The sequence below is a fragment of the Trachypithecus francoisi genome, unplaced genomic scaffold (genome assembly GCF_009764315.1).
Source record: "Trachypithecus francoisi isolate TF-2019V2 unplaced genomic scaffold, Tfra_2.0 Lachesis_group7, whole genome shotgun sequence".
Lineage (NCBI taxonomy): Eukaryota > Metazoa > Chordata > Mammalia > Primates > Cercopithecidae > Trachypithecus > Trachypithecus francoisi.
In genome coordinates, this window is record NW_022681472.1 from 89,630,695 (window position 1) to 89,654,722 (window position 24,028).

General features: G+C 49.5%; 1 protein-coding gene across 3 annotated transcripts in view; it reads right to left on the bottom strand.

Annotated features, from left to right (window-relative positions):
- Nucleotides 1-4,864: 4,864 nt before the first annotated feature.
- ZFAT (zinc finger and AT-hook domain containing) overlaps nt 4,865-24,028 on the bottom strand; it is a 236,298-nt gene continuing 217,134 nt past the window's right edge. For 2 of the 3 annotated variants that reach the window (XR_004435171.1, XM_033202302.1), the window contains one exon: nt 4,866-5,797. Coding sequence is in view for 2 of the 3 variants with exons in the window: in XM_033202302.1 (XP_033058193.1) it covers nt 5,558-5,797 (240 nt within the window). In the remaining variant the exon portion in view is untranslated. Of the gene's footprint in view, nt 5,798-24,028 lie in introns of all 3 variants that reach the window. The other variant, XM_033202303.1, reaches the window with a different exon arrangement.

Sequence of the window (24,028 nt, forward strand, 5' to 3'; positions counted from 1 at the left end):
AAACTGAGGCTCAGAGAACATGCGATGTTCCCAGCTTTTAAGGGGTGAACTGACGACTCCAACCTGGGATTCTGACCTGACACGGCCACGATTCAGTTGCTCACAACATATCCACACTTTTGTTTTTCTTTTTTTTTTTTTTTTGAGATGGAGTCTCGCTCTGTCGCCCAGGCTATAGTACAGTGGTGTGATCTCAGCTCACTGCAACCTCCGCCTCCTGGGATTCTCCTGCTTCAGCCTCCTGAGTAGCTGGGATTACAGGTTTGCCACCAGGACCCCTGGCTAATTTTTGTATTTTTAGTAGCGACAAGGCTTCACCATGTTGGTCAGGCTGGTCTCGAACTCCTGCCCTTGTGATCCACCCGTCTTGGCCTCCCAAAGTGCTGGGATTATCCACACTTCTTCTTTACAGAGTGCCAGCTGATAGGCTTCTAGAAACGCCTGGACTGGGCGGACTCTATTAATTACTACAGTCAATAATGCTATGATCTACACAGGACAGAAGCTGGGTGAGCACCCTTCCCCCAGGCCCTGCAGAATCTGTCTCTTGAGGCCAACTGCCCTCGAGACATCTGCATGTGACCTAAGTGTTCACTGCAGGCAGTTCTGTCACTTGCACCTCCTTTATCAGTTTCACCTGGGCCATGACAATCCCCTGGGGTCAGGGCTGCTGTCTGGGCCATCTCTCTATGGGAGATGCTCAGGAAAGAGGTGCAGAATGGAAGAGGTGAGGCAGCTGGGGCCCCTCTCCAGTCTGGTTCCCCCGTGGCCTCTGGCCTGACACAGCCTTCTTCTGTCTACATAGACCTTTCTTCTCCCTTTTGTCTACTTTGTGATAGTTAATAAACCAAACCATCACTGCCTTCTTAGCCTGCAGGAAGTATAACAACTGTTATCTACCACAAACCACCGAAGCCTTAAATTGCAGCAGGAATGGTGACAGTGATAGATTAGAATTTTTAAAATCAAACCCAAACATGTCCCCGTCATGGCTAAGAGAAGGGCTGAGCTGACTTGAAAATCATGTACTTAGAATACTTTGTGATGCATGGCAAATTAAGTCTCCCCCTCAGCACTTTTCCCCTTTCCTCCAGCAGAGTATTAGTCTAGTTAATTGATTGCCAAAGATTTCCCACGATGACCTAAAACTATTCCCACTGTGGGGAGACTGATGGAGTCCTGGATTTCACCCAAGGGCAGGATGGACAGTTCATTTTGAACTTTAAAAGGGGTGGAGTGGGGGGATGGATTTGGAATCAAATGGTCTTTTTTTCTCCAGCCTTGAAAGATGGAACTGAAGAACATGGGGAAAATCATCAGTGACAAGAGTTAATGCATTTTAAATACTTATTACAAGAAAAATTAATTTGTCAAATTAGCCCCATAGATACAGGTTATACAATGAGTCACTGTCTCCTCAAAGATGCGAAACTCAGAGCAACTAACGCATCTCCAACTTGCTGTTGCACAGCCAGGTTGCAAGGCCATGTTCATGTTTGAGCGCTATTAAGTGGAGCCTCTCCTCCACCCCCGTGACTGTGCTGAGCACATCACAAACATTTTCCCAGTAATTCTAACACTACGGTTATTTGATAAACTTCTCCATCTATGCACCGGGTGAGAACACCCACCCTTCCCAATGCTGTCCTGAGAACCAAATACCCAATGAACAGAAAGTTCTTTGCAAGTCCCTGATGTACAAGGAGCATCTGTGCCTTGCAGCAATTGTTACCTTATCAACCCCATTGCTAATGGGGGAGAGGTGGTCCAGCCTGCCCAAACGGACACACCTGCTGAGAGTGAGGTTGGGCCAGGTCTGTCTTGCCTGGGCTTCAGCTCTTTAATTCAAAAACTGCCCTTCTCCCCTTCTCTCAGTAGATGTGAGCCTGGAGGCCTGTCCACACGACAGAGGCAAAGCCCATCCATGTGTGAGGTGGGTGTCATCTGTGAAGGTGCGTCTGTGGGAGGTGCCAGGGCTCTGCCAGGGCGAGGCCAGTTGAATGCTGCCTTGGCCTCCTCCCCAGCCCAAGCATTACAGAGCACTCTGGGCCGGTCCCCATCTCGTGCCTCCACCCTGTCTCTGACCTTGGGCCAGCCCTCGGTCGGTCTCTTGTCCTTGCAATGACTTCTGCTCACACTTGGCCACATGGCCCTGGGCTTCAGCTCCCTGTAGTCAATCTGGCACCTCGCCTCTGTCCTCCATGTCCTGGTCCTGCACTGCCTTCCTGGTGTCAGGGCTGACAGACAGAGAAACAGGACAGCACAGGGAGGGTAAAAAGTACCTGGGGGAACAAGAACTTCATACCTGCGTTCAAGTCCCACACGCATCCCTTCCTAGCCTCAAGTGCCCCCCAAAACAGGTTACTTACTGAGCCACCATCTTCTCAACTGTAAAAGCAAGAGAAGAGTTGGCAGAAGGCACGTTGGTTATGAGTGCAGATATTGATTGCTTGAACTCAATTCCTGGTTCTGCCACTTCCTGTGTGACCTCGAGCAAGTTACTAACCCTCCCTGTGCTAACAGTTCCCATCAATAAAATTCTAACAATAGCACCAAACTCCCTGGGTTGCTGTGATGCGAACACCCACAATCCCAACACAGAAGGGCCAGTGTTCAGTCTTAGGAAGACACAGGTGGACAGGAAGTCTGAATAGGAAGATGCCCATGAAAGGGCCTTGTATGGTATCTGGCACACAGTAGGTACTTAACACACATTCTAAAACAGAGAGGTAGAGAATTCAGCCTTTTAGCACAAGCTTTCACCTTGCCTGACACAAAAAAACACCTGGGGTCAAAAAGCACCCGAGAACGACAGCCAAGGGGGTCGGGAGCAGTGAGAAGCTCCATCTCACAGTCACATGAACGGACCACTGGCTTTGAAAGCTTCCCCTCTGAGCCCAGCATCAGCTCCCCAGGAAAGAACCGCGGAGAACCAGGCCTCCTGCCTGCCCCACCCACACACCCACCAGGCCTGGTCAGCCAGGACCACTGGCAATGTCTCACCTCAGCTTTCTGCATTTCCTCATAATCCAAGGAGACGGGAAGGGAAGGTAAGTACACAGGGTCTATATGCCCAGGCAGGGCAGGCTCCGCACTCAGGCTGCTCAGAGCACGAAGCACACCCTGGGAGTCCTCCCAGGTCACCTTCATGGCCCCCCTCTCCCACTATCTTATGCCCTTGAGGGAGGAGTCTGAGGGATACTCATGTGTAAGACCCCCATGCCAGGAATACAAGCAATCTGTGATATTTCCAGAGTGTGGGCCAGGACACTTCTTTTTTTTTTTTTTTTTTTTTTGAGACGGAGTCTGGCTCTGTCACCCAGGGGAGTGCAGTGGCCAGATCTCAGCTCACTGCAAGCTCCGCCTCCCGGGTTTACGCCATTCTCCTGCCTCAGCCTCCGAGTAGCTGGGACCACAGGGCCCGCCACCTCGCCCGCTAGTTTTTTGTATTTTAGTAGAGACGGGGTTTCACATGTTAGCCAGGAGGTCTCGATCTCCTGACCATCGTGATCCGCCCGTCTCGGCCTCCCAAAGTGCTGGGATTACAGGCTTGAGCCACCGCGCCCGGCCCCAGGACTTTAACAGCTTCAGGGCTTCACTCTAATCATCTTAATCATCAGGAGTCAGCGATTATTCTCAGACCCATTTCAGAGATGGGTAAACTAAGGCTGAGAGGTGTGGTGGCATGGCAAGGTCACGTGGATAAGTGACAGAGCAGGGTTGGAGCCCAGGTCCTCTGCCTGCGAGCTGGGCACTCACCCATCTCACCACAGACCACGCCGATGCATGGGCAAGATGTCTCATTCTGGAGAACCACCCTGACCTCCTCGCCCTTCCCCTCCTCTATCAAATGCCACTGCCTGCCCCCCAGCTGACAGGGTAAAATCCACATCCACCATTTCGCAGCCCTGCTCTTCTAGGATCTGGCTTCTGCTCATCTTTCTGCCCTTCCCTTTAGAGCTGCCCCCAGACAAACACAAATGCTCATGGTTTAAGTTCACCTCCCACACTGCCCGCCCCAGGAGGCACTGGGACTCTTCTTTGGAATTCCTTTCTCGCTCCCTCCCACCCCAATCCCTGGAGGTACAAAGCCCATCTAGGTTCCCAGGCCCTATCACAGGTCACCTCCACCGTGAAGCTTTCCCTAACTCATCCTAAGCCAGCAGCGTTCCCCTTCTTCCTTGCTTAAGGCAAGGAGTCACTGTCCTACCTGAATCAGAGCAGCAGCTTTTAAGCTTCTCCCAGGAGGTGCCCTCAGGCCCTACTGGGGTGAGGTGAGAGGGCTAGTAACAGGGAGGGCCAAGTAAACTCTGCCCTCTTCAACAGGGCGGCTACTCTTTTATTTGCTTCTAAACTTGCATCGGATTTCATTGCAAGAAAGGGTTCTTGGAGGAAGCAAACCTTGACCTCAGGGTGTCAGACGCTGAAAATGTCAAGACACCCCAGGGCTGGGCTGGGTATAGCAGGACTCAAGTCAATGCCCCCACAATGCTGTGCACAGAGCAGGAGTTCCAAATGTATGGCATCTATGTGGAGCACCCTGACTAGAAACCTTGGTCACATAGTCCTGTGTTATGACGCCTTTGATGGTCAGTGCATTGCTCCTACCAAATACACAGTGGAGAAGAGGGCACTGCCACTTCTCGGCTGGCAACAAATCAAATGCTGGTTGCCAGGAAATGGAAGGTGAGATCATTAACCTCAAAAAGTTTCCAAAGCAAACCTCAACGCAGAGGAAAGAGCCTCATCGTCTGCATTTTAAGGGCCTGGGTTTGGATGGGGTCCTTCTGGGTCAGCCCCAAATTCAAGATTTCAACTTGGGAAGCGGAAATGTAAGCCATCCCGCCTGAGGAACCAAAGCATTAGACAGGAACTGTTTTTATTCCATCCACCTCACCTCCTTAGAAAGGGAGGCGAACAGTGAAATAGTGCATTTATCTTAAAAGCGAAATAATTCCAGGATGGTAGGGCGAGACCCTGTGACGGGGTGAATTTACCTCACTTGATAACAAGGGCACTCGATACTCAGGGAAGTGGGACTTTGTCGACAAAGCCAGGACAATCCCACTACCCCCACCCCACTCAGCAGTGATTAAAAACCCGTAAGGTCACTTTCTACGCGATGGCTGTCTCCCTCTCACCAGGCTGCAGAGCGGCTGCAGATGAACATTTGGCACCTAGATGGGGGTTAAGGAGCTGGGGCTGTGATTCAGGGAAGATGCTGAGGGGCACTGGGAGTCTCTGTTTGAACCCTGAAGCAAGGGGTGAAGGTGTGGGGGGATGTATAGGGGAGCTGACGCTGAAATCTTTCAGGAAGCAGATGGTAAGGGTCAGGGGGTGTGTGTCTATGCTGGGGACAGGGTCCTGTGGTGTTGCTGGTGATGCTGACTGCCTTGCCCACCCCAAGTTGGACTAGGAGAGTCCCATCAGGCTGCCGGGCAGGGAGGGCAAAGGAGAGCACCATTCTGTGGGTCGGGCAGGAAGGGCGGCCTCCCCATCCTGGGTGCCTGCAGAGCCTGGCAGCCCCACTCTGTGGCCATCCGATGCCACATGTCCTCTAGAGTTCCTGGGCCGGCTGCTCCACAGCCTGCTCCTCCACAGGCTGCATGGCCTCCTGCACGTAGACGATGAACTCCGAGGCCTCCCCGCCCTGCGTGTAGACAGTCACCGTCTCAATGCCCTCCACGTCGTCGGAGGACACCACCAGGTGGTGCTGCTCGGCAAGCTCCACGGACGCTTGCTGGACTGTCTCCTGGATCATGACGGTGTGGTTGGAGCTGGGCTCCTCCTCGGTGACCTGTGGGAGAAGAGCAAGAGAAAGGTCACACCGCGCCTACTTCCCAGTCCAGCGTAACAACCGAGTCACCACTACAGCTTAGGAGCAACCAGTGCACTGTGGGAGCATGTCCATTCTCCACCGATCCTCTCTACAAGGCTGTGCGTGCTCTCATGCCCATTTTACAGATGATCAGAATGAGGTTCAGCAATATAGGGCAACGTGGTCAGGTTCCCAGCTGTGGCAAATGGTGGAATCCAAGCTCAAACCCAGAGTCCAAGGTTGTTTCCTGATGCCAAGCTGCTTCCAGGAGGTGTGGCGCTACCTAGAGAAGGAGGGCTGGAAGGCCTTGTGGGGGTTATTTACTGCAAGTGTCAGGAGTAGCGGTTGGGGGGTGCTCCTGGAAATTTATAGCTGGTCCATCTGGCAGTGATAAAGGCATGAGGTCCATCCTGGGCTATGTTTCCACACTCAGGGAGCTTGCCTCTGTGTGAAGATCTGTATCACACTAGGAAGCAGCAAAGGCCCGGCAGGCCTGATTTTCCCCAGGTGTCCTCCGTCCAGCAACACTAATGCCTTAACTATTTGGGTGAAGGCCTGCTGGTAGAAACTCACTGCCACAGGGCTGGACAGGAGTCTTCTGGGTATCAGTCAGGGGATGGGACCTCATGGATTCTATGGCCAGGCCTTTCTCTGTAGCGCCAAGCTGCCAGATTCCAGGCAAGATCCAAATGCCAGCTGGTGCTAATACCCCACATCCCTCATGCTGCCAGCTCTGGGCTGCTTTTTAATAACAACTGTCTTTGATCTTGAGATGAGAAACAAAAGACACGGAATTGAGATCTTAGAGCTGCAAAAATGAGTGAAGGATTAGAAAACAGACACAAGAGGAAAGCAAAGGGGCCTGGAGTTATTTAGCTGGAGGATAAGAGAGCCTTCAGACTTACAGAGGGGTGTCAGGGACACCCATTCATTTGCAGGTAAGTCTGAATGCCAAGGTAGAGAGAGCATGTGCTTTGTGCTGCACTGACGGGGCTTCGCACATCAGTTCCACCATTTTTAAGCTATGAGACCTGGACAAGACACTTTTGCCCACAACCTTCAGTCTACTCATCTGTAAAACAGTGACTAAAATGTGTTCTCCAGAGGATTCCTGGGAGAATGGAAAGAGGTTCTATATGCAAAGTGGGTGCTCAATAACAGCACCGACCTTTCAATTCCTTCATTCATTCGCTCATTCGACCACTTTTTTTTTTTTTTTTTTAGAGACAAGGTCTGACTCTGTTGTCCAGGCTGGAGTACAGTGGTGCGATCTCAGCTCACTGCATCCTCCGCTTCCTGGGCTCAAGCCATCCTCCTGCCTCAGCCTCCCAAGTAGCTGGTACTATAGGCATATGCCATCACACCTAATGAATTTTTGTATTTTTGATAGAAAAAGGGTTTCACCACATTACGCAGGCTGGTCTTGAACTCCTGAGCTCAAGTGATCCACTCGCCTTGGCCTCCTAAAGTGCTGGGATTACAGGCATGAGCCACTGTGCCCGGCCTCGACCACACTTTCTTAAATACCTGCTGCTGCCTGGAAGGTATTCTAGCATGTCAATCACTCATTCTTTCACTCTACAGAACTTCTATCACCTTACCAGCTACCAGTAGACTGCAAGCTCCACAAGGGCAGGACCATGTCTGCCTGGTCACAACTGTTTCCACAGAGCCAAGTTGATTGCCTGGCGCACAGCATACGCTCAGTATTCGCTGACTGATGATCCACTAGGTGTCAGATGCCACGCTGGGCACTAGAAAACCACAGTCCTCTGAGGAAGCCGAGTCTCATGGTGCAGGCACAGGGCACAGTGAATGACTGTGCTATGGAGTAGCTGGGCTCCTGCAGGGCAGCCTATGCCAGTGTTGGGGTCCCAGGGGAGGCATAGGGATGGGCTCCTGGCAGATCGGGGAGCAATGACTCCCAGGAGGTGTAGGGAGCAGCAAGTGTGCTCGGGCAGCCTCCATGAGGTCCCACTCACAACATGTCCAGGTCCTTTCCTGGCCTGCAATTGGCATTGGGTGGCCTCCCGCTCCCTGCCTCTTCTGACTCTGCGCTCTCTCTGGGGAGGGCCCCACTGGCTTGGAGGGTCTCATCCTAACCCTGTGATTATTCCTGTCTCTGCGAGTGAGAAGGGCTGTGTCAACAGGTGGGTCATGTTTAATTCAGAGAGAAAAATGGAAAAGGTTCCTCCGGGGTGGGCTCCAGAGGTTCCAGCATTATGGATTGGAAGGAACTTTTGATTTGGACTGATAGAATTCACCTGGAGCTGGAGAGCTATTCTGAGCGGAAACTGTCAATACATTTAGACTGATTTGTTTTTTTAGAGTAAACCGAGATCTGTTTTTTCATCTTTTCCCATTTGTTTCAATTTCATTTAACTGGGAAAATATACCATGAACCAGGATTTTAGAAGTAAATATTAATTTATTTCACTTTGCAAGAGAGAACCTGACAGAAGACTGGGAAAGGGGAGGCAACACGCAGCTAATCTTTTCTCCTCTTACCTGTCAGTAACTGCCACACAAAGGAAATGGTGAGGGGATGGGAATGGTTTACACCCAGGTCCCCAGGGCCTCACATGTGCAAACAAGCCCTCCACACTCCGGGTAAACAGACCACATACAATACAGGGAGACAAACCCATCCATGAGCTTTAACACAGGCTCTGGGTCATGGCACCATTCTGTGGACACAGTGACCGCCACCAAAGCTAACCCTAAAGAGGACAGTGACTCCTTCATTGATGGAAATTTTCCACTGGCTAAAAACTCTCACCCTTTAAAAACACTAACACCACAATGCCCAAGTATGGACAGTGGCTAAAGTCACTGCCAAGGACAAGGAGAACCATGCCAGGGCCAGGCCTTTTAGGAGGATAGGCTGCAGCCTCCTGTCCCCTGGCAGCACAGGAGACACACTCCAAGTTCTTAGGACCAACCAGAAGGAAACAGGAGGTCCCTCGCTGGCCTGGAAATGGCTGCTGCCCATAGACGCCGCAGAGGAGGCCAGCGTGCCTAACCTGAAGGTAAACGATGTGTTAATAACTCTGCAGCAGCAATGCCTGGGACCACTTCTTGGAAGGTGGCATTGGCCACAGAGGGTCTGTGGTGGGAAAGGACATCACGGGCAAGAGAAGAGAGTGAGCAAAGAAAAGGTGTGTGCCCTACAGTCCTGCCAAGGCCACCGGCCACTTCCCAGTCACCAAACCCACTGGGCAGAGTCCCGTTTTCACCCTTCCAGAGCCCTCTCTACCATCTGGCATAAGATGCTCTCTTCACTGCTTTCACCACTCTCCTCCCCAGCACTGGGCTCTGTTCCACGCCCCTCCCAGACTGCAGGGCCGCTCACTGCTCTTCTCCTTATGCCCATCACAAAGCCTGGAGGATTCCTGGGTCTCCCACCTTGACTTCTTCTCTGACCCCCCAGGCACTTTCACTCCTGGCTGAGCCAGACTCCAGCCACCACTCCTGAGCTCCAGATCATACCTCTGTCTGCAAGTGAGAAGCATTCAGGGATGTCTGTCAAACAATGCAAGAACAGAGCTGCGCAAAAGTCACAGGAGAGAAGGCATTTGGGGGAGAAGCAGTAGGTGAGGCCTGAAACGAAGTTCACAGGCGGATCATGAAAAGCCTTGGTCATGAGCTGAGAGACTGAGCCTTTATTTTACAAAGGAAGGCACTAAAGGTTTTCAAAGAAGGGCCCTGCATCATCCAATCCGTGACATTTATGAATCAAAACTTGCCTAATGTGAGAAGACTTTCTGAGAAGTATGCCTCTCTCATTATCCCTCTAAATATTTACATTTATTTGCCCGCAGTATCTTTTCTAAGTATTAAATCTATTTAAAGATAACCTTTCTCCATTTATTTTGCTTTGGTTTTTCAATTTTCAGCCTCCAGGATTTGTCCAACAGAAGCCCCTCGAAATTCACCCACTGCTAATTATCAGAGTACAAAAAAGTTTCCCAGCATCATCCTTTGGGCTTCATTCACCAGAAAAAGCAATGGAGGCAATGGTAATGTGTATTTCACAAGTCCTGCAAAGAGCAGGCTTCCCGGTGTGCACAAATGTGACAGGGAGGCATGCTGTTGCCCTGTCGTGTTACTGAACGTCAAGACACGCAGAGTTCCTGAAGGTTCCCTGAAGCCTGCTGGTGGGCCTCCTTTACACTCTCCCCCGTGTTCACGAGTGGCTCTGCTGGCCCTGCAGACGCTGCCCACACAGATGTCCATGTCACAAGAAGCTAACGTGTAGAGGGAATGAAGGAGTTGCTTTACAGAAGGGGTTCATAAGGCTTTCTGCAGAGTGCACCCCTTTGTGCATTTCGTGGTATACGATCACACTCTGTTTGCTTTTAGGCAGTGTTTACAAATCATGCACCTCCTTCCTGGCTCCCATGGCACCCAATATCCAATCAGCCACTTGCAGTTTACTGAACATTCTCCCACGCCTTGTCCCGATTCTTCACACACCATGTCTTGTGCCTTGGGCATTTGTGTTCCCACTTTACAAATGGGGACACTGAAGCTCCTCCTGGCCTGGTGACTTCTGTAAGGTCAAACAGCCAGAAAGTAGCAAAAGCTGGAACTTGGTCTGTGTGGTTCAGAGACCTCCTTCAGCTGGTGTAGTGTGACAGTGACTATTAGTATCCCATGTTATGAGTTGATATGATTAAATTATCACTCTTTACTCCTCCTGATTAGTCTCAGGCTGGCTGTAGAACTCTCAACCACTCTCTTTGTTCAAAATAATCACTCTAGTAGCTTAATCTATTAGCACAGGCTTAAAATTGTTCTTTGCCACAGAAATAATACGGCGTTCACAGGGCCATTATCCCGAGATGAGTGCTCCATGTCCCCCAAATGCTGTATCTAACACGTCTATCAGATAAATTAGCAGCAGCATAGATAGCTTGATAGAAACCCTTAACCCCTGGGATGCACAGATTATTCACTGAATCAGGCACTGCGTTCTGCTGTTCTGCTGTCTCCAGCATTCTGGAGTCCGGACAAGATCACTGTCAGGACCGGCACTTTGCTGGGCTCTCTTCATGCTGAAGGGCAGCTTCCCCTTGAGACCCCATGTCTTCCTTGGCTTTAACCCATCATTATCCATTCATCCAGCAAACGTCGATGGATACTCCACTGTGTGCCATGCAGCGGGCATGGCTCTGGCTGCCTCATTATCTTGCCTTTTTTCTACTCCCCTGCCTGTTCTGCCTTCTCCTTCTCCTCTAGCTCCTCTCCTCACTTCCTTTGTAAAACGCATTCCTCTCAGGTTAAGCTTTCTTCCCCCAACATTTAAGAAAATCCCAGAAGTTCCTCTAGCTCAGGAAACCCTCCTTAAGGAAGGTGGGTCCTGCATTGCTCCCACAGTGCTCCAAGGGTGCCCTGAGAAGCCAGTGCACAAAGGTTTTTACAGTCTGTCTCTGCACAGATCTCCCCAGAAGCAAGTACAGCGCTGGTTCCTCCGTACCCAGCCCAGTGCCACCCTCTTGGCAGGCACATAGTGGGTGATGGTGATTTAGGTTGGTGCAAACTGCCTGCCCTTGGTTCAAAGTCTGTCTGGCAGGAGCCCCCCAGATGATGTGAAAGTAGGGAAGACGGTGCACTGTCTATGGAGGAGAGTCCCTTTTGGCTCCAAAAGTCCCAAAGGTCTAATCACCTTATTCTATGGAAGGGAAGTCAAGGCTCAGAGAAAATAAACTGCCCAGGGCCACAGTGTTGGAAATAGAGCACAGATTTTTTGACTTCTGGTCTGCAAAATTCCCCAGCCTGCACGAGGCAACTTCACAACAAGCCACAAAGCACTTTGGTTACTGGAAGAACACAGTCAGAATGTCCAGCACGGCACCTGGGGAAGGGCCAACGCCAAGTACATTTTCCCCGGAATAACAATATTATTTATAATAGTCGTAATGATTACTATTATTTTGAGACAAGGTTTCACCCTGTCACCCAGGCTGGAGTAAAGTGATGCAATCACAGCTTAAGAGTTCCTCCCGCCTCAGCTTCCAGAGTAGCTGGGAACATCCCTGGATGAACGAAGAAAGCAGTAAACACACAATGCTGATGACGATGGAGACATCATCATCTGGACAGACCTAGGGCTCAGAGACTACAATCTGGAATGATAAGAAGTACTTGTTGTGGATCAGGTGCTGTGTGAAGAGTTTACGTGTATTAGGTACTTAGTCTTCACAGCACCCTAAGACGTCTTAGTGTCCCAGCTTTAGAGGAGGGGAGACACAAGGGAGGATGACAAGCTGCCCTGGGGGGTTCTGGGGAGGGTCCTGGGGAGTTACATAGTTGCTTCCCCCCTTCTCCCCCAGGCCTCTGAGCCTGATGGTCGCAGCAGCCAGGCCACTGTGCACAGCTCTGGGCTTGGCCAAGCAGGAGGCTGCAGTGTCAGAGTCCGCACAATCTTCTTGATTCTCCCACTGGCCTCCTGCATTTGACCCTAGCACAGTCTTTTTTCATACCTCTCTTTCCTCTCTAATGAGAAGGCACTGATGGACTCCTCTGTCAAAGTACCCTCTGCCTGGGAAACATGTTCTTAAAAATGCCTGGAGGCTGGCTGAGGCAGGAAGGGCAACCCCTTCTCACCTGACACACGTTTTCTGGAATTCTTGACACTGATGGGGAGGTGTCTTGCCAAACAGGAAGACTGTGGGGAAGGCAGCAGCCCATGGGGACACTTGACCTTAGTGTATAACCTGGCCCACAGCCTCTTTAACCCAATCCCCTAACATAGTTCCTTCTGTGTCAGAGGCTGCACCAACACCCCTCCCCAGGACATTGAAACAGCCCCAGGACACATTCAAGGACATCAAAATATGACAAACAAAGACTCATTAAGAGGAGAGAGAGCTGAATCTCATGGGTGAATCCCACAGAGGCGGCAACGAGAAAGGGAAAATGTTCTTAGTAGCTGGGTATTTAAAGTAACAATTTTTAAAACTACTGGTGGAAAATGATAAAACAACACAAATTGGCATCACAGCTTTCAAAACACAGTGTGAAGAACCTCCTGGGGCGCGAGTTCCTCACGTGCCTGTGCAGAGGGGCTCGGGCCGCCTGCCTGTTCAGTCATGACAGGGTATTGGAATTTCCAGGGTTTTATTAGACCACGCAAAACCTACCAAATTATTTGAACTTAGCTCCCAGCACACAAATACGTGAAGAATAAAGGAATTTAAAATAAAACCCCTGATGGCCCTAAAATGAAAAACCACAATGACAGTGGGATGGCATCAGTTAACCTCTTACTGGGTTTGTATCCCTTTGAAACAAAGCTGCCGCCAGTGCAGCTGCCCTTCGATGGTGCCCACATTCCCAGTGCCCTCCCACAAGCCTGTGCCCTCCGTCAGGCACTGGGAGGAAGATGAACTGCCTTCACTTCGGGAATTCCAGCTGGGGGTCTCTTGAGGACAGGAATCATCCTTTATGTTTTTCAGGGGAAAGAAAGTCCACCGTCATCGCTGCCACCATCGCCACCACCACCGGGAGGTTGTTTCGCTTCAGGCATCCTTCATGTTTCAAATCCATTTTTAAATACATTGAATCAGGTCCCTATTTATTAAACCATGTCTTGGAGAACAGCCCTCTCGCAGATGTCATTAATGTCCTTGAAAGGGAAGGCACCTGGGGCTGCGGCTCAGGAAATGAACAGATAAGCCACAATTTCTTCTCCTCTTGTTGGCACTCCTATTGTTCTCAGGATCAGTTCTCAGAACCTGCTGGGAGGCAGCCCCAGATCCAGATCCGGCCTTCCGGGCTTCAGGGGAGGCGGACAGAACACAGACAGCCCCCAGGAGAACACAGCCACTGTCAAGATCATCACCACAGAGAATGCAGTGAGCACCATGATGGGCAGGACTTGAGAGATCAGGCATGGGAGAGGCAGTGATGCAGACAGGAGCCAATCGAAGGCTAGACGTAGGCAGTGTGCACAGGGGTGAGGGGCGTGTGTGAGGGTTTGCTATGTACACATGCATGCCTGTGTGCAGGAACATGGGCGTGCATGTGTGTTCATGTGTGTATTGGTGTGTGCGGTTGTGTGTCCATGTGTGCATATGTACATGTGCATGTATATGGGTCTGTATGTGTCCATATATTCGCACATGTCTACGTGGATATCCATGCGTATGTGGAGGTTTATGGTTGTGTGTGTACATGAATATTGTGCACATACGTGGATGTGATATGTGTGTGTACATGCATGTGGGTATGGGCATGGCTTTGTGTCCGTCGCTACACTGGGGTATCTCCATCTTTAAATCTCAACAAAGGCCTAATAGGTAGAAGAAATCTCTCCTCGCTCACGTTTCCTTTCCTTCTTTCTCTTCTGTAGCCTGTGACACTACTTGCCTCTTGGTTTACAGTCACTTCTCATAATGACCTGAATAGGTCGGCCCCTCCCAGTTTACAGAGTGTTTGTGGATCCCACACCTCCTGTAATTCTCATGGAGCCCTACGGAAGGCAGGGTAGAGGGGATTCCCATCACATCCCTTTGAGAAGAAGGGCTGGCTCAGAGAGTTGATGTGAGCCCTCAAGTAGTAACAGGTGATTCTGGAATTTGAAACCAAGTCAAAAACCTCCAAAGCCCACAGACTTCTCTATAATATTCATGGCTTCCTGTAACCTTCAAAACAAAGTGCAGGCTCCCCTGTTGGACAGGCAAGGCCCTCCCTGCCTGACTCCTTCCCCCACACTCAATTTTGGTTACTGAACACACATGCTTTCTTGCCTCTGAACTTCCAACTGTGCTGGTCCACCATCTTTTCCCAAAGATCCCTTCTTGCCCTTGAGAACTCAGGTCCATGCCCTCTCCTCCAGGAGGCTCCGCCAGTGCCCCGTACAACGCTGTACTGACTCCTGTTATACACCAGCGGCACTGGATCCCAGCTAGCACTTTATGCCGCTCTGAGGAGGCGCGACCTGTGTCGTGCTCTCCCTCGCCTTCTCGGCACAATGGTGACAGTGAATGCTGCTTCTCGAATTAATCACTGGGATAAAGAGTGCAGAGTGGAGGTCTCGCTCAAATTACCACCAGATGAGGCACAGCTGAAGAGGAGGGAAAATGCCCCACCAGGACTTGACCTCCATACTCAGCAACCACAGGAATAAGAGAGTGTTAGTTAGAGAGCGAATGCAAAAAAACCCCAAGCAGGGCAGCTCAGGCATTGCGGTTCCAGTTCCAGGGGGACTTCTAAGGAAGAGTGGAGGTCTGACTTCGGGAGGCCCCTCACGGCCCAGACGCTGCTCAGTGGGGCCTTCGTACAGGTAAACAGCGCCCCCATGCTGAGCATTCAGCGGCCTTTTCTTTGCTAATGAAGTTGGCAGATGGGTAGGTTGGTTTTCTGGGGCCAGAAGTGACTGAGAAAGCAGAAGATGGATAGAAAACAAAGCTAACATGGGGAACAGGTGTGAAAGGCCAGTGCTTGTGCTGAGCTGCTAGACTGGAAAGCTGTCACTTTTCTTGGGTGGAGATAGGAACATGCAGTTACATAACATCAGCACCTGATTTGCAAGACAAATCGAGGTGGCCTCTGTGTTTAGACACCGTTAAGAGGTGGGCCATTTGTTGAATAAGCCATCTCTGAAAGCCACCCGTTCTCTGCTTTGGAGTGTCACATCGCTCATGTGCTCAATTCCCATATATACTTCAGACAACTTCTGGGCTCTCTCTTCTGTCTGTCCACTGAGAATTTAGCATGTGTCAGATGCTCTGGTGGAGGCTGGAAACAGAACCATGAGGCCAGACACAGTCCCTGCCCCCAACAGGCTGCAGTCCAGGGGAGAAAAGGACAGGGGGCTTGTCCTGGGTTGCCAGGCTCGGGGGAAGGTGGGGTGGGAAGCAGCCGGTGGCCAGAAATGGTTTCCTGAAGATGATGGTCCTGGTCTGGAACACTGTGGGATTCCTAGGAGTCTGAAGAATGGGAGGAGGTATAAAGAGATGGGGGAAAGCACCAGGCAGAAGAAAGGGTGTAGCAACAGCCCAAGGGCTGGACAGATGCAATGAAATTCAGTATAGCCAGAGCACAGAACAAGATGCAATGAAATTCAGTATAGCCAGAGCACAGAACAAGATGCAGTGAAATTCAGTACAGCCAGAGCACAGAACAAGTGGCAGGGGTAGGGTGTATACAGGGGGAACAGATGAAACAAAGAGGAAAGAAAAAAGACTAGAAAGACCATCAGGACCCAGATCATGAAGGATCTTACAGGAATTTTAGTTTTACTCTAAAATTAATTGGTGCCTCTCTATTAGACAGCAGAGACCTGATCAGACCCCCAAGCTCACTCCCCTGAGGTGTAGGAGGGGCCTATGTGGAAGAGGAAGCAGAAAGCCTGGAGGTAGGGAGAACAGGGACAGCCCGCTATCCCGTGAAGAGGACAGGCCTGAACATGGCAAGAGGGTGTAGTGATGGGGACCGGCAGAGGAGCCTCTATAGTCTATCTGAGCTGTGCCCATCCTCCTCAACCCATTCTAGGAGGCTCTTAGGCCCAGTGCTCCCCCGGCCTGCCCTCTTCCGGAGTGCAGTGACTGCCACCCTGGCCTAGCCCAACCCTCACAGCTCAGTCTGCTCCTTGCTCAGCCTCTGCAGCCTCTGCAGCCTCCAGCCCTCCCTTGCTCCTCTCCTGGGCCATTTTCTTCACTTGCCCCACAGTGCAGCTCCCTCCTCAGCATCCTCCCTCCTCCCTGGCTGCTCCCTCTCCATCTCTGCCGCATCTGTCTCCGCTTCTGGACCTTTAAGTGGCACAGGGCCCCAGAGTTCAGCCCTAGGAGGCTCTTCTCTCTCCACATCCCCTCCTTCCATCATCTCAGCCAGGCTCATGGCTTCAAATACTGACTTCAGGCTGATAACTCCACAATGTATGTCTAGACCAAACCCTTCCCCTGAAATTCAAATGTGCATAGCATATTTCCTACTAGACATATCCATGTGGGTGTCAAATAGTCATTTCTAAGTTAACGAAGACAAAATGGAACTAGTCACTTTCTGCCAACCCAACCTGCTCCTCCCTCCTCTGTCCTCTTCTTGGTAGAAGGCACCACCATCCACCCTCTTCTCAAACCAAAGGCTTAGGCATCAGCCCAGACTCTGCTCTCACACACGCTCCACGTCCAAAGCATTGCGGGACCAGTCGGCTCCACCACGAAATGCAGGCCAGAGCGCTCCAGTCCTCCCCTCCCCACAGAGCTACCCCGTCCAGGCCATGCTGTTTCTCACTCTAGGTCTGACCACAAGAGTCCTTAAGCAACTTCTTAGTTATGTGGATCAGCACAAAAGTCTGTGCCTCAGTTTACCACCTAATATCACACACACAGATGGGAGGCACAGAATCTGAGAGTAGTACATGTAAAAGAGATGCAGGGGTTTGAGGTGGCACCAAGATCAAGGTGAGTGAATGGTGAGCGCGGCCACTGTAAAGGCAGCTTAGAGTACACCGAAAAGAGGGACAAAGTCCCATCCCAATCTCTTCCAACTGCCATCGACTTCAGACCTCCCGTGGAGTTCATGCCTGGGCTCAACCATGAAGAGGACTAAAGACTCAGTCAATATTCCAAGAAGGCTGAGCAGTTCTAGAAAAAAAATGGCTGGGGTACTTGGAGCTATCTGATCTAGAGAACAGAAGATGCAGGGCCCAAAGGATGTCCTGTGCCTTCAAATACACAAGGGGCTGTCACATGAGGGGCCATCAGATGTACTGCTGGTTCTGGTGGGGGCCAGGGCTGACAGAGAGGCTACAGAATACAGTGGGCTGCTGTCTGGAATTGACAAAACCAACTCCCCATTGCTAAAGTTATGCCAATAGCTGCTCCAAGACCATCATGCTGGATTCTTCCTCAGGATGGACACTGGAATTAACAGGAGAGTCTGCCCTTTACCCTTTCCTGGTAAAGTCCATAAAGCAGGAATTCCCACCCTTTCAGAAGTCTGAGAGGCAAGTCCTGCCTCCCCGCCGCCCTCTCACATACCTCCCTCAGAGGGCCTGGAGAAGAAACGCAAGCCGGTCGCTTGGCCTCCTGTCTGCCCTGCTGTCCCCGCCTGCCTAGAGCTCTCCTTCTCCACCATGCCTGAAGCCAGTGCACCTCAGCAGCAGAACCCTCCATCCCCTGTAGAGATCTTTCTGAAAGCTGCAGGTGTGGGCAACAATGCGTCAGGATGTCCCTCACAACCAATAACTGTTCTGTTCTCACCATGACTTCCAAATTTTTCCCCCAAACAGTCACAAGGTAAAAATAAACAATAGCAACAACCTTATTTATGATGCTCTGAACCTAGAACCTAACTGTTTCCTGTATAGACACAGAGTACAGTCTGTGTGCTGCATTCTTCTAGAAATACAACTGCTGTTTCCAGTGGGGGAAGACTGCACTTCATTTTCTTTAGGAAAGCCCTGCAGCATCAGCAATGATGCTCACATGAGCGGCCTCACCCTCAAGTCACAACGTGCTCTCAGCCTGTGCTTGTGGCTGGTGCACCCAGAGTGGACACTACGCTTAGGAGAAGGCATCTGACCACATCGTTATTTTTTTATTATTATTTTTATTATAGTTCTAGGGTACATGTGCACAACGTGCAAGTTTGTTACATATGTATACATGTGCCCTGTTGGTGTGCTGCACCCATTAACTCGTCATTTACATTAGGTATATCTCCTAATGCTATCCCTCCCCCCCCCATTCTCCACAATAGGACCCGGTGTGTGATGATCCCCTTCCTGTGTCCAAGTGATTCACTGTTCAATTCCCACCTATGAGTGAGAACATGCAGTGTTTGGTTTTGTGTTCTTGCAATAGTTTGCTGAGAATGAAGGTTTCCAGCTGCATCCATGTCCCTACAAAGGACATGAACTCATCCTTTTTTATGGCTGCATAGTATTCCATGGTGTATATGTGCCACATTTTCTTAATCCAGTCTGTCACTGATGGACATTTGGGTTGATTCCAAGTCTTTGCTATTGTGAATAGTGCTGCAATAAACACATGTGTGCATATGTCTTTATAGCAGCATGACTTACAATCCTTTGGGTATATACTCAGTAATGGATGGCTGGGTCAAATGGTATTTCCAGTTCTAGATCCTTGAGGAATCGCCACACTGTTTTCCACAATGGTTGGACTAGTTTACAGTCCCACCAACAGTGTAAAAGTGTTCCTATTTCTCCACATCCTCTCCAGCACCTGTTGTTTCCTGACTTTTTAATGATTGCCATTCTAACTGGTGTGAGATGGTATCTCATTGTGGTTTTGATTTACATTTCTCTGATGGCGAGTGATGATGAGCATTTTTTCATGTGTCTGTTGGCTGTATGAATGTCTTCTTTTGAGAAGTGTCTGTTCATATCCTTTGCCCACTTTTTGATGGGGTTGTTTGTTTTTTTCTTGTAAATTTGATTGAGTTCTTTATAGGTTCTGGATATTAGCCCTTTGTCAGATGAGTAGATTGCAAAAATTTTCTCCCATTCTGTAGGTTGCCTGTTCACTCTGATGGTAGTTTCATTTGCTGTGCAGAAGCTCTTTAGTTGAATTAGATCCCATTTGTCAATTTTGGCTTTTGTTGCCATTGCTTTTGGTGTTTTAGACGTCAAGTCCTTGCCCATGCCTATGTCCTGAATGGTATTACCTAGGTTTTCTTCTAGGGTTTTTATGGTTTTAGGTCTAACATTTAAATCTCTAATCCATCTTGAATTAATTTTTGTATAAGGAGTAAGGAAAGGGTCCAGTTTCCTGACCACATAGTTATGTTTTTATTTCATTTTCTCATTGTTGCTTTAACAAATTACTAGAAATTTAGCAGGTTAAAACAACACCAATGTATCATCTTTCAGTTCTAGAGTTCAGAAGTTTGAAATGGGTCTCACTGAGCTAAAACCAACACTTCAGCAGGGCTGTGTTCCCGGCTGGAGACCTTAGGAGAGAATCTACCTCCTTGGCTTTTCCAGCTTTTAAAGGCTCCTGCATTCCTTGGCTTGTGGCCTGCTTCCATCTTCAAAGCCAACAACATTTGGTAGAGTCTTTCTTATGATGTCATCTCTCTGGTTCTGACCCTACCTCCTTCCTCTTCCCTGTTTAAGGACATGTGTGATCACACTAAGTCCATGTGCATAATCCAGGATAATCTCCCCATCTTGGATTCAGTTAATTAGCAACCTTAATTCTCGCCTGCCATGTAAAACCTAACATATTTGCAGGTTCTGGGGACGAGGACGTGGACATCTCTGGGGCACCATTGTCCTGCCTACCATTGTATCGTGGTATTGTCATGTCTGAATATTATTCAATTTCTTATTATTGTATTATTAATAACTTTCCATTTACTTCTTGTTATTTCAGTTAGGACATTAGAGTTTGTTGTTGTTGCTGTTTGTTTTATAAGTCATGCATGTGTAGGAATCTACGAATTTCATTTCAAGAGAATAAAAGGAGTGTTATAAGGTAGTCATTATTCAGTGGGAGTCCTGGGTCCATCGGGTTGAGACTCCATGTGCTACAGGCAAACAACTGCCCTTCTAGGAAGAGCTGCCCTGCTGTTGCCCAGCCCTGCCTGTGACTAGATAGCTCAACTGGTCTCCAATTCCTCTTCCTCTCCTGTTGCTCTCATTACCATCTGATTCACTCATGTCTTGTTTCTCAGATGCTTCCATACCTCGAGAACAAAGGAAAGTGTGCAATTCATTATTTCCTCCCAAATGGCCAACATCTTCTACGGTCCCTTCCACTCAGAAATTTGCAGACTCCATGCTATTGTTAGAATTAGAGGGCTGCAGACAAAAATCCAAATACAACCCAACAAGAAGAATGAAAAAAGAACACTGCAGTCGATTCTTGCAGGTAGAATATTCCCCTGTGTGTGTTGAAGCTCTGGGGAAGGAGCCTTATATTTTCCAGTGATTAGGGTTTCACTCACTGCTTAAATTATAACCAAGCAATAGCTTCCTTTTCATTCTCAAAAGGGGGACTGGCAGGACCATTTTACAAGGTTAACAAGCAAGCACATTTGCTTTCACAACCCTAGGTGAAGAGCTGAGCTGTATAAGTCAGAAACAAAGGGAAACAGCAAACACAATCCTGAATTTATAGAGGAAAGAAAAGGCATAAATGAATGTGGTTTGTAAAAAACATCATAAATTCCTAACTCCAGAAATACATACCTATACAGGACAAAAATAAGGGTGTTCTGAGGGGGCATTATCTGCAAGAAACTTGTGGAAATATCAGAAGATATTCACAGGCAGGAAGAAACCACTCCATACATCAATGCAGATTTAAAGCCTTTTAAGGAGGAAAGAAAGCACAGGAAGTGAGGAAGGCGGCGATTCATTCCACTGTCAGGCTAGACACCTTTCATGGAGGAAGACAGGGTAGTGCTGCGTCTCCACCCTATTTTTCTCTTGGTTGTAAGTAGACAGCACACACATTTTCTTTCCCGAAAGTATAAATCCCATGCACAGTCCAAAGCCTAAGTTGTAAAGGCAGCTTGCTAACAGCAGTCACCACCCATCTCCTGTGTCACCTGGGTCTCTGCAACACTGAGACTCCACTATCGGCCAACACAGCTGCAACCCTGTTTCCTAAGCCCCAGGCATTGGAGAGCTCTGCTGCCACCTGCAATACGAACTTGCCCACCAGGTCCCCGGACCTGAGGGGAACGGGAAGGGCCAGCTCTCTTCATTGAGAGAGAAGGACCTTGGAAACAGGAAGAGAGGAGCAATGCAGGCTTCCTGACCTCAGTGCTGTAAGAAGAGGATGAAAAGGTTCCCACACTGGCCAAACCAACTCAGTGGGCAACAGAAAGGGGATGCCCACGACTAGAGCATCTTGTACCTCTTGCATATCTTGGCAGTCTAGGCGTAGCTTAGTTTGGTCTGAATAATCATTTGACTAGAAAAGGAAACCTTCTCTCAGAAATTGTGGGAAACTAGAGAGATCTACATGGTAGAGAGAGTGTGTGAGAAAGAAAAGAGACAGCGGGGCGGGGGGGCAGTGCCTGGCACAGGGCAGGTGCATGAGGTGCAACACTCATGACTGCTCCTGGAGGAAGTGTCTGCCGCCCCCTCCCCTCCCCAGCTGAGCCAAGCTCCCATGCACTTAAGCTGTTGCCCGTGTGCTTCACACATCCCCTCCACACCATCATGCCATAGCCACAGGGCACCCAGCTTATAGTAGGCGCTCAATAAACACTGAATTGAATTATTCAAATGTGGACCCCAGGAGATATTTCGAAGCTGTGCTGAAACAATTCAGAACAGATTCACCATGAAAGGGAAGGAGGCAGGCAGAGCTTCGCCCTCCTCACAAATATCTTTTGATATTTAGACACATTTATTATGCATAACATTTGACTTCCTTCACCTTTAAGCACACATACACCGAATCTCTATTTGATTTAGTGCCAGGCCTGGCGTGGCAGTTCTATAGCATCGCCTGGTCCTCACACAGGGAGCACTCTCTTCCCTACACATTCTCCTCCCTTCACACCCCTGCCTGGTGATCCCTGCACAGCTGTGCAGCTGTTGGGGTTGGGCAAACGTTTCAGATTTGTTCTCACCCAAGTCCCCTCCACTGTACTTTAGGACTAGTTTCCTTTGTACATTTCCACCTGCCTGACTTTCACAAAATCACCCGGGTGACCATCCTTGCAGGCCCCAGCCTTTCTCATTGCTGGTGGCTCTGTCAACCTCAAGGGCAGGTGCTCGATAAAGCTGCGGGGATGGGATCGATCCGCTCCCCTTTCGTGGGCCACCTGGAGGACGCTGTCTTGGTGCCTGCTGGGGAAGGGCTTGGCTTCTTTCCCCAGCTGATGCACACTCTTCTCCCCGTAATTAAGCAATCTGCTTCCACTAGCAGTTTCCTTCCCAGTACTTTCACATGAGTGACCTGAAGCCTCCACAGAACCCCAACAGGGCCTTGCTGGTAACTGAGCAGAGAAGGAAAATGGAGCTGGCAGGGCACAGGTCGTATTCCTCCCTGGACAACCACAGAGCAACATCCCTTGCCCAAGGTAGAAAAACCAAACTCCCCGGAATAAAGTGTTTTTTTGTTTGTTTGTTTAAAATATGTTTATCATAACAAAACACAAACCCTTTAAATCACTCATCAAACTTATCGAGGTAAGTTCATTAGTAGCAAGCAGATCTAAGAACAGAAAAAGAAACTGGCTATCTCTTCTTATTTTGAGCACCAGTGAAGCTTGGACATTTACCCTACTGGTGTTGACATGACAGTCTCAGATCTTATGCTGAAACCCCAGAGAGACACCAGCTCCTGCTCTTCAAATCCACATGACCCACATACTTCTCTCTTAGAGTAGGAAGATCTACTTAATTCAACTTCATTCAACTCTCTTTTGGCCTAGTCTTAAGTCCCTCTCACACAGAACCACCTCCTACCCAGCTCCTCTTATCTTGGGCAATGGTCTCAGCTCAGGCTGCTGTCACAAAGCAGCACAAGTTGAGTGACTTAGAAGCAACAGAAATCTATCTCTTACAGTTCTGGCGGCTAGAAGTCTGAGATCAGGGAGTCAGCATGCTTAGGTTACAGTGCAGGCCCCCCTTCCAAGGGCAGATTATTGACCTGTAATTGTATTCTGACATGCTAGAGAGAGAGATCAAGCTCTCTCCCCTCTTATTAAGGCACTCGTCCTATTCATGGGGCTCCACCCGCATGACCTAATCACCTCCCAAAGAACCCACCTCCAAATACCATCATTTTGGGAATTAGATTGCAATCATATGAACTTAGGGAAGAACATGAACATTTGGTCCATCATAATGCCTCCCCCAGGGCCTCCTCTAAGGGAATTACTCACAATGACTCAACAACCGGAGTTTGTAAGGGGTCAAATGATTCTGAGCCACAATCATGTTAATTTGTATAACCTATGTGTTTACCTCCCTGGACCAAGCAACAAGCTCTGCCATGAGAGGTAGCATCTGGCACAGTGTGGTGGCTCACACCTGTAATCCCAGCACTTTAGGAGGCCAAGGCGGGCAGATCACTTGAGCACAGTAGCTTGAGACCAGCCTGTGCAACATAGTGAAATCCTGTCTCTAGAAAAAATACAAACATTAGCCAGGCACAGTGGTTCACGCCTGTGGTCCCAGCTACTCTGGAGGCTGGAGTGGGAGGATCACTTGAGTTGGGGAGGTTGAGGCTGCAGTGACCCATGATCATGCCACTGTACTCCAGCCTC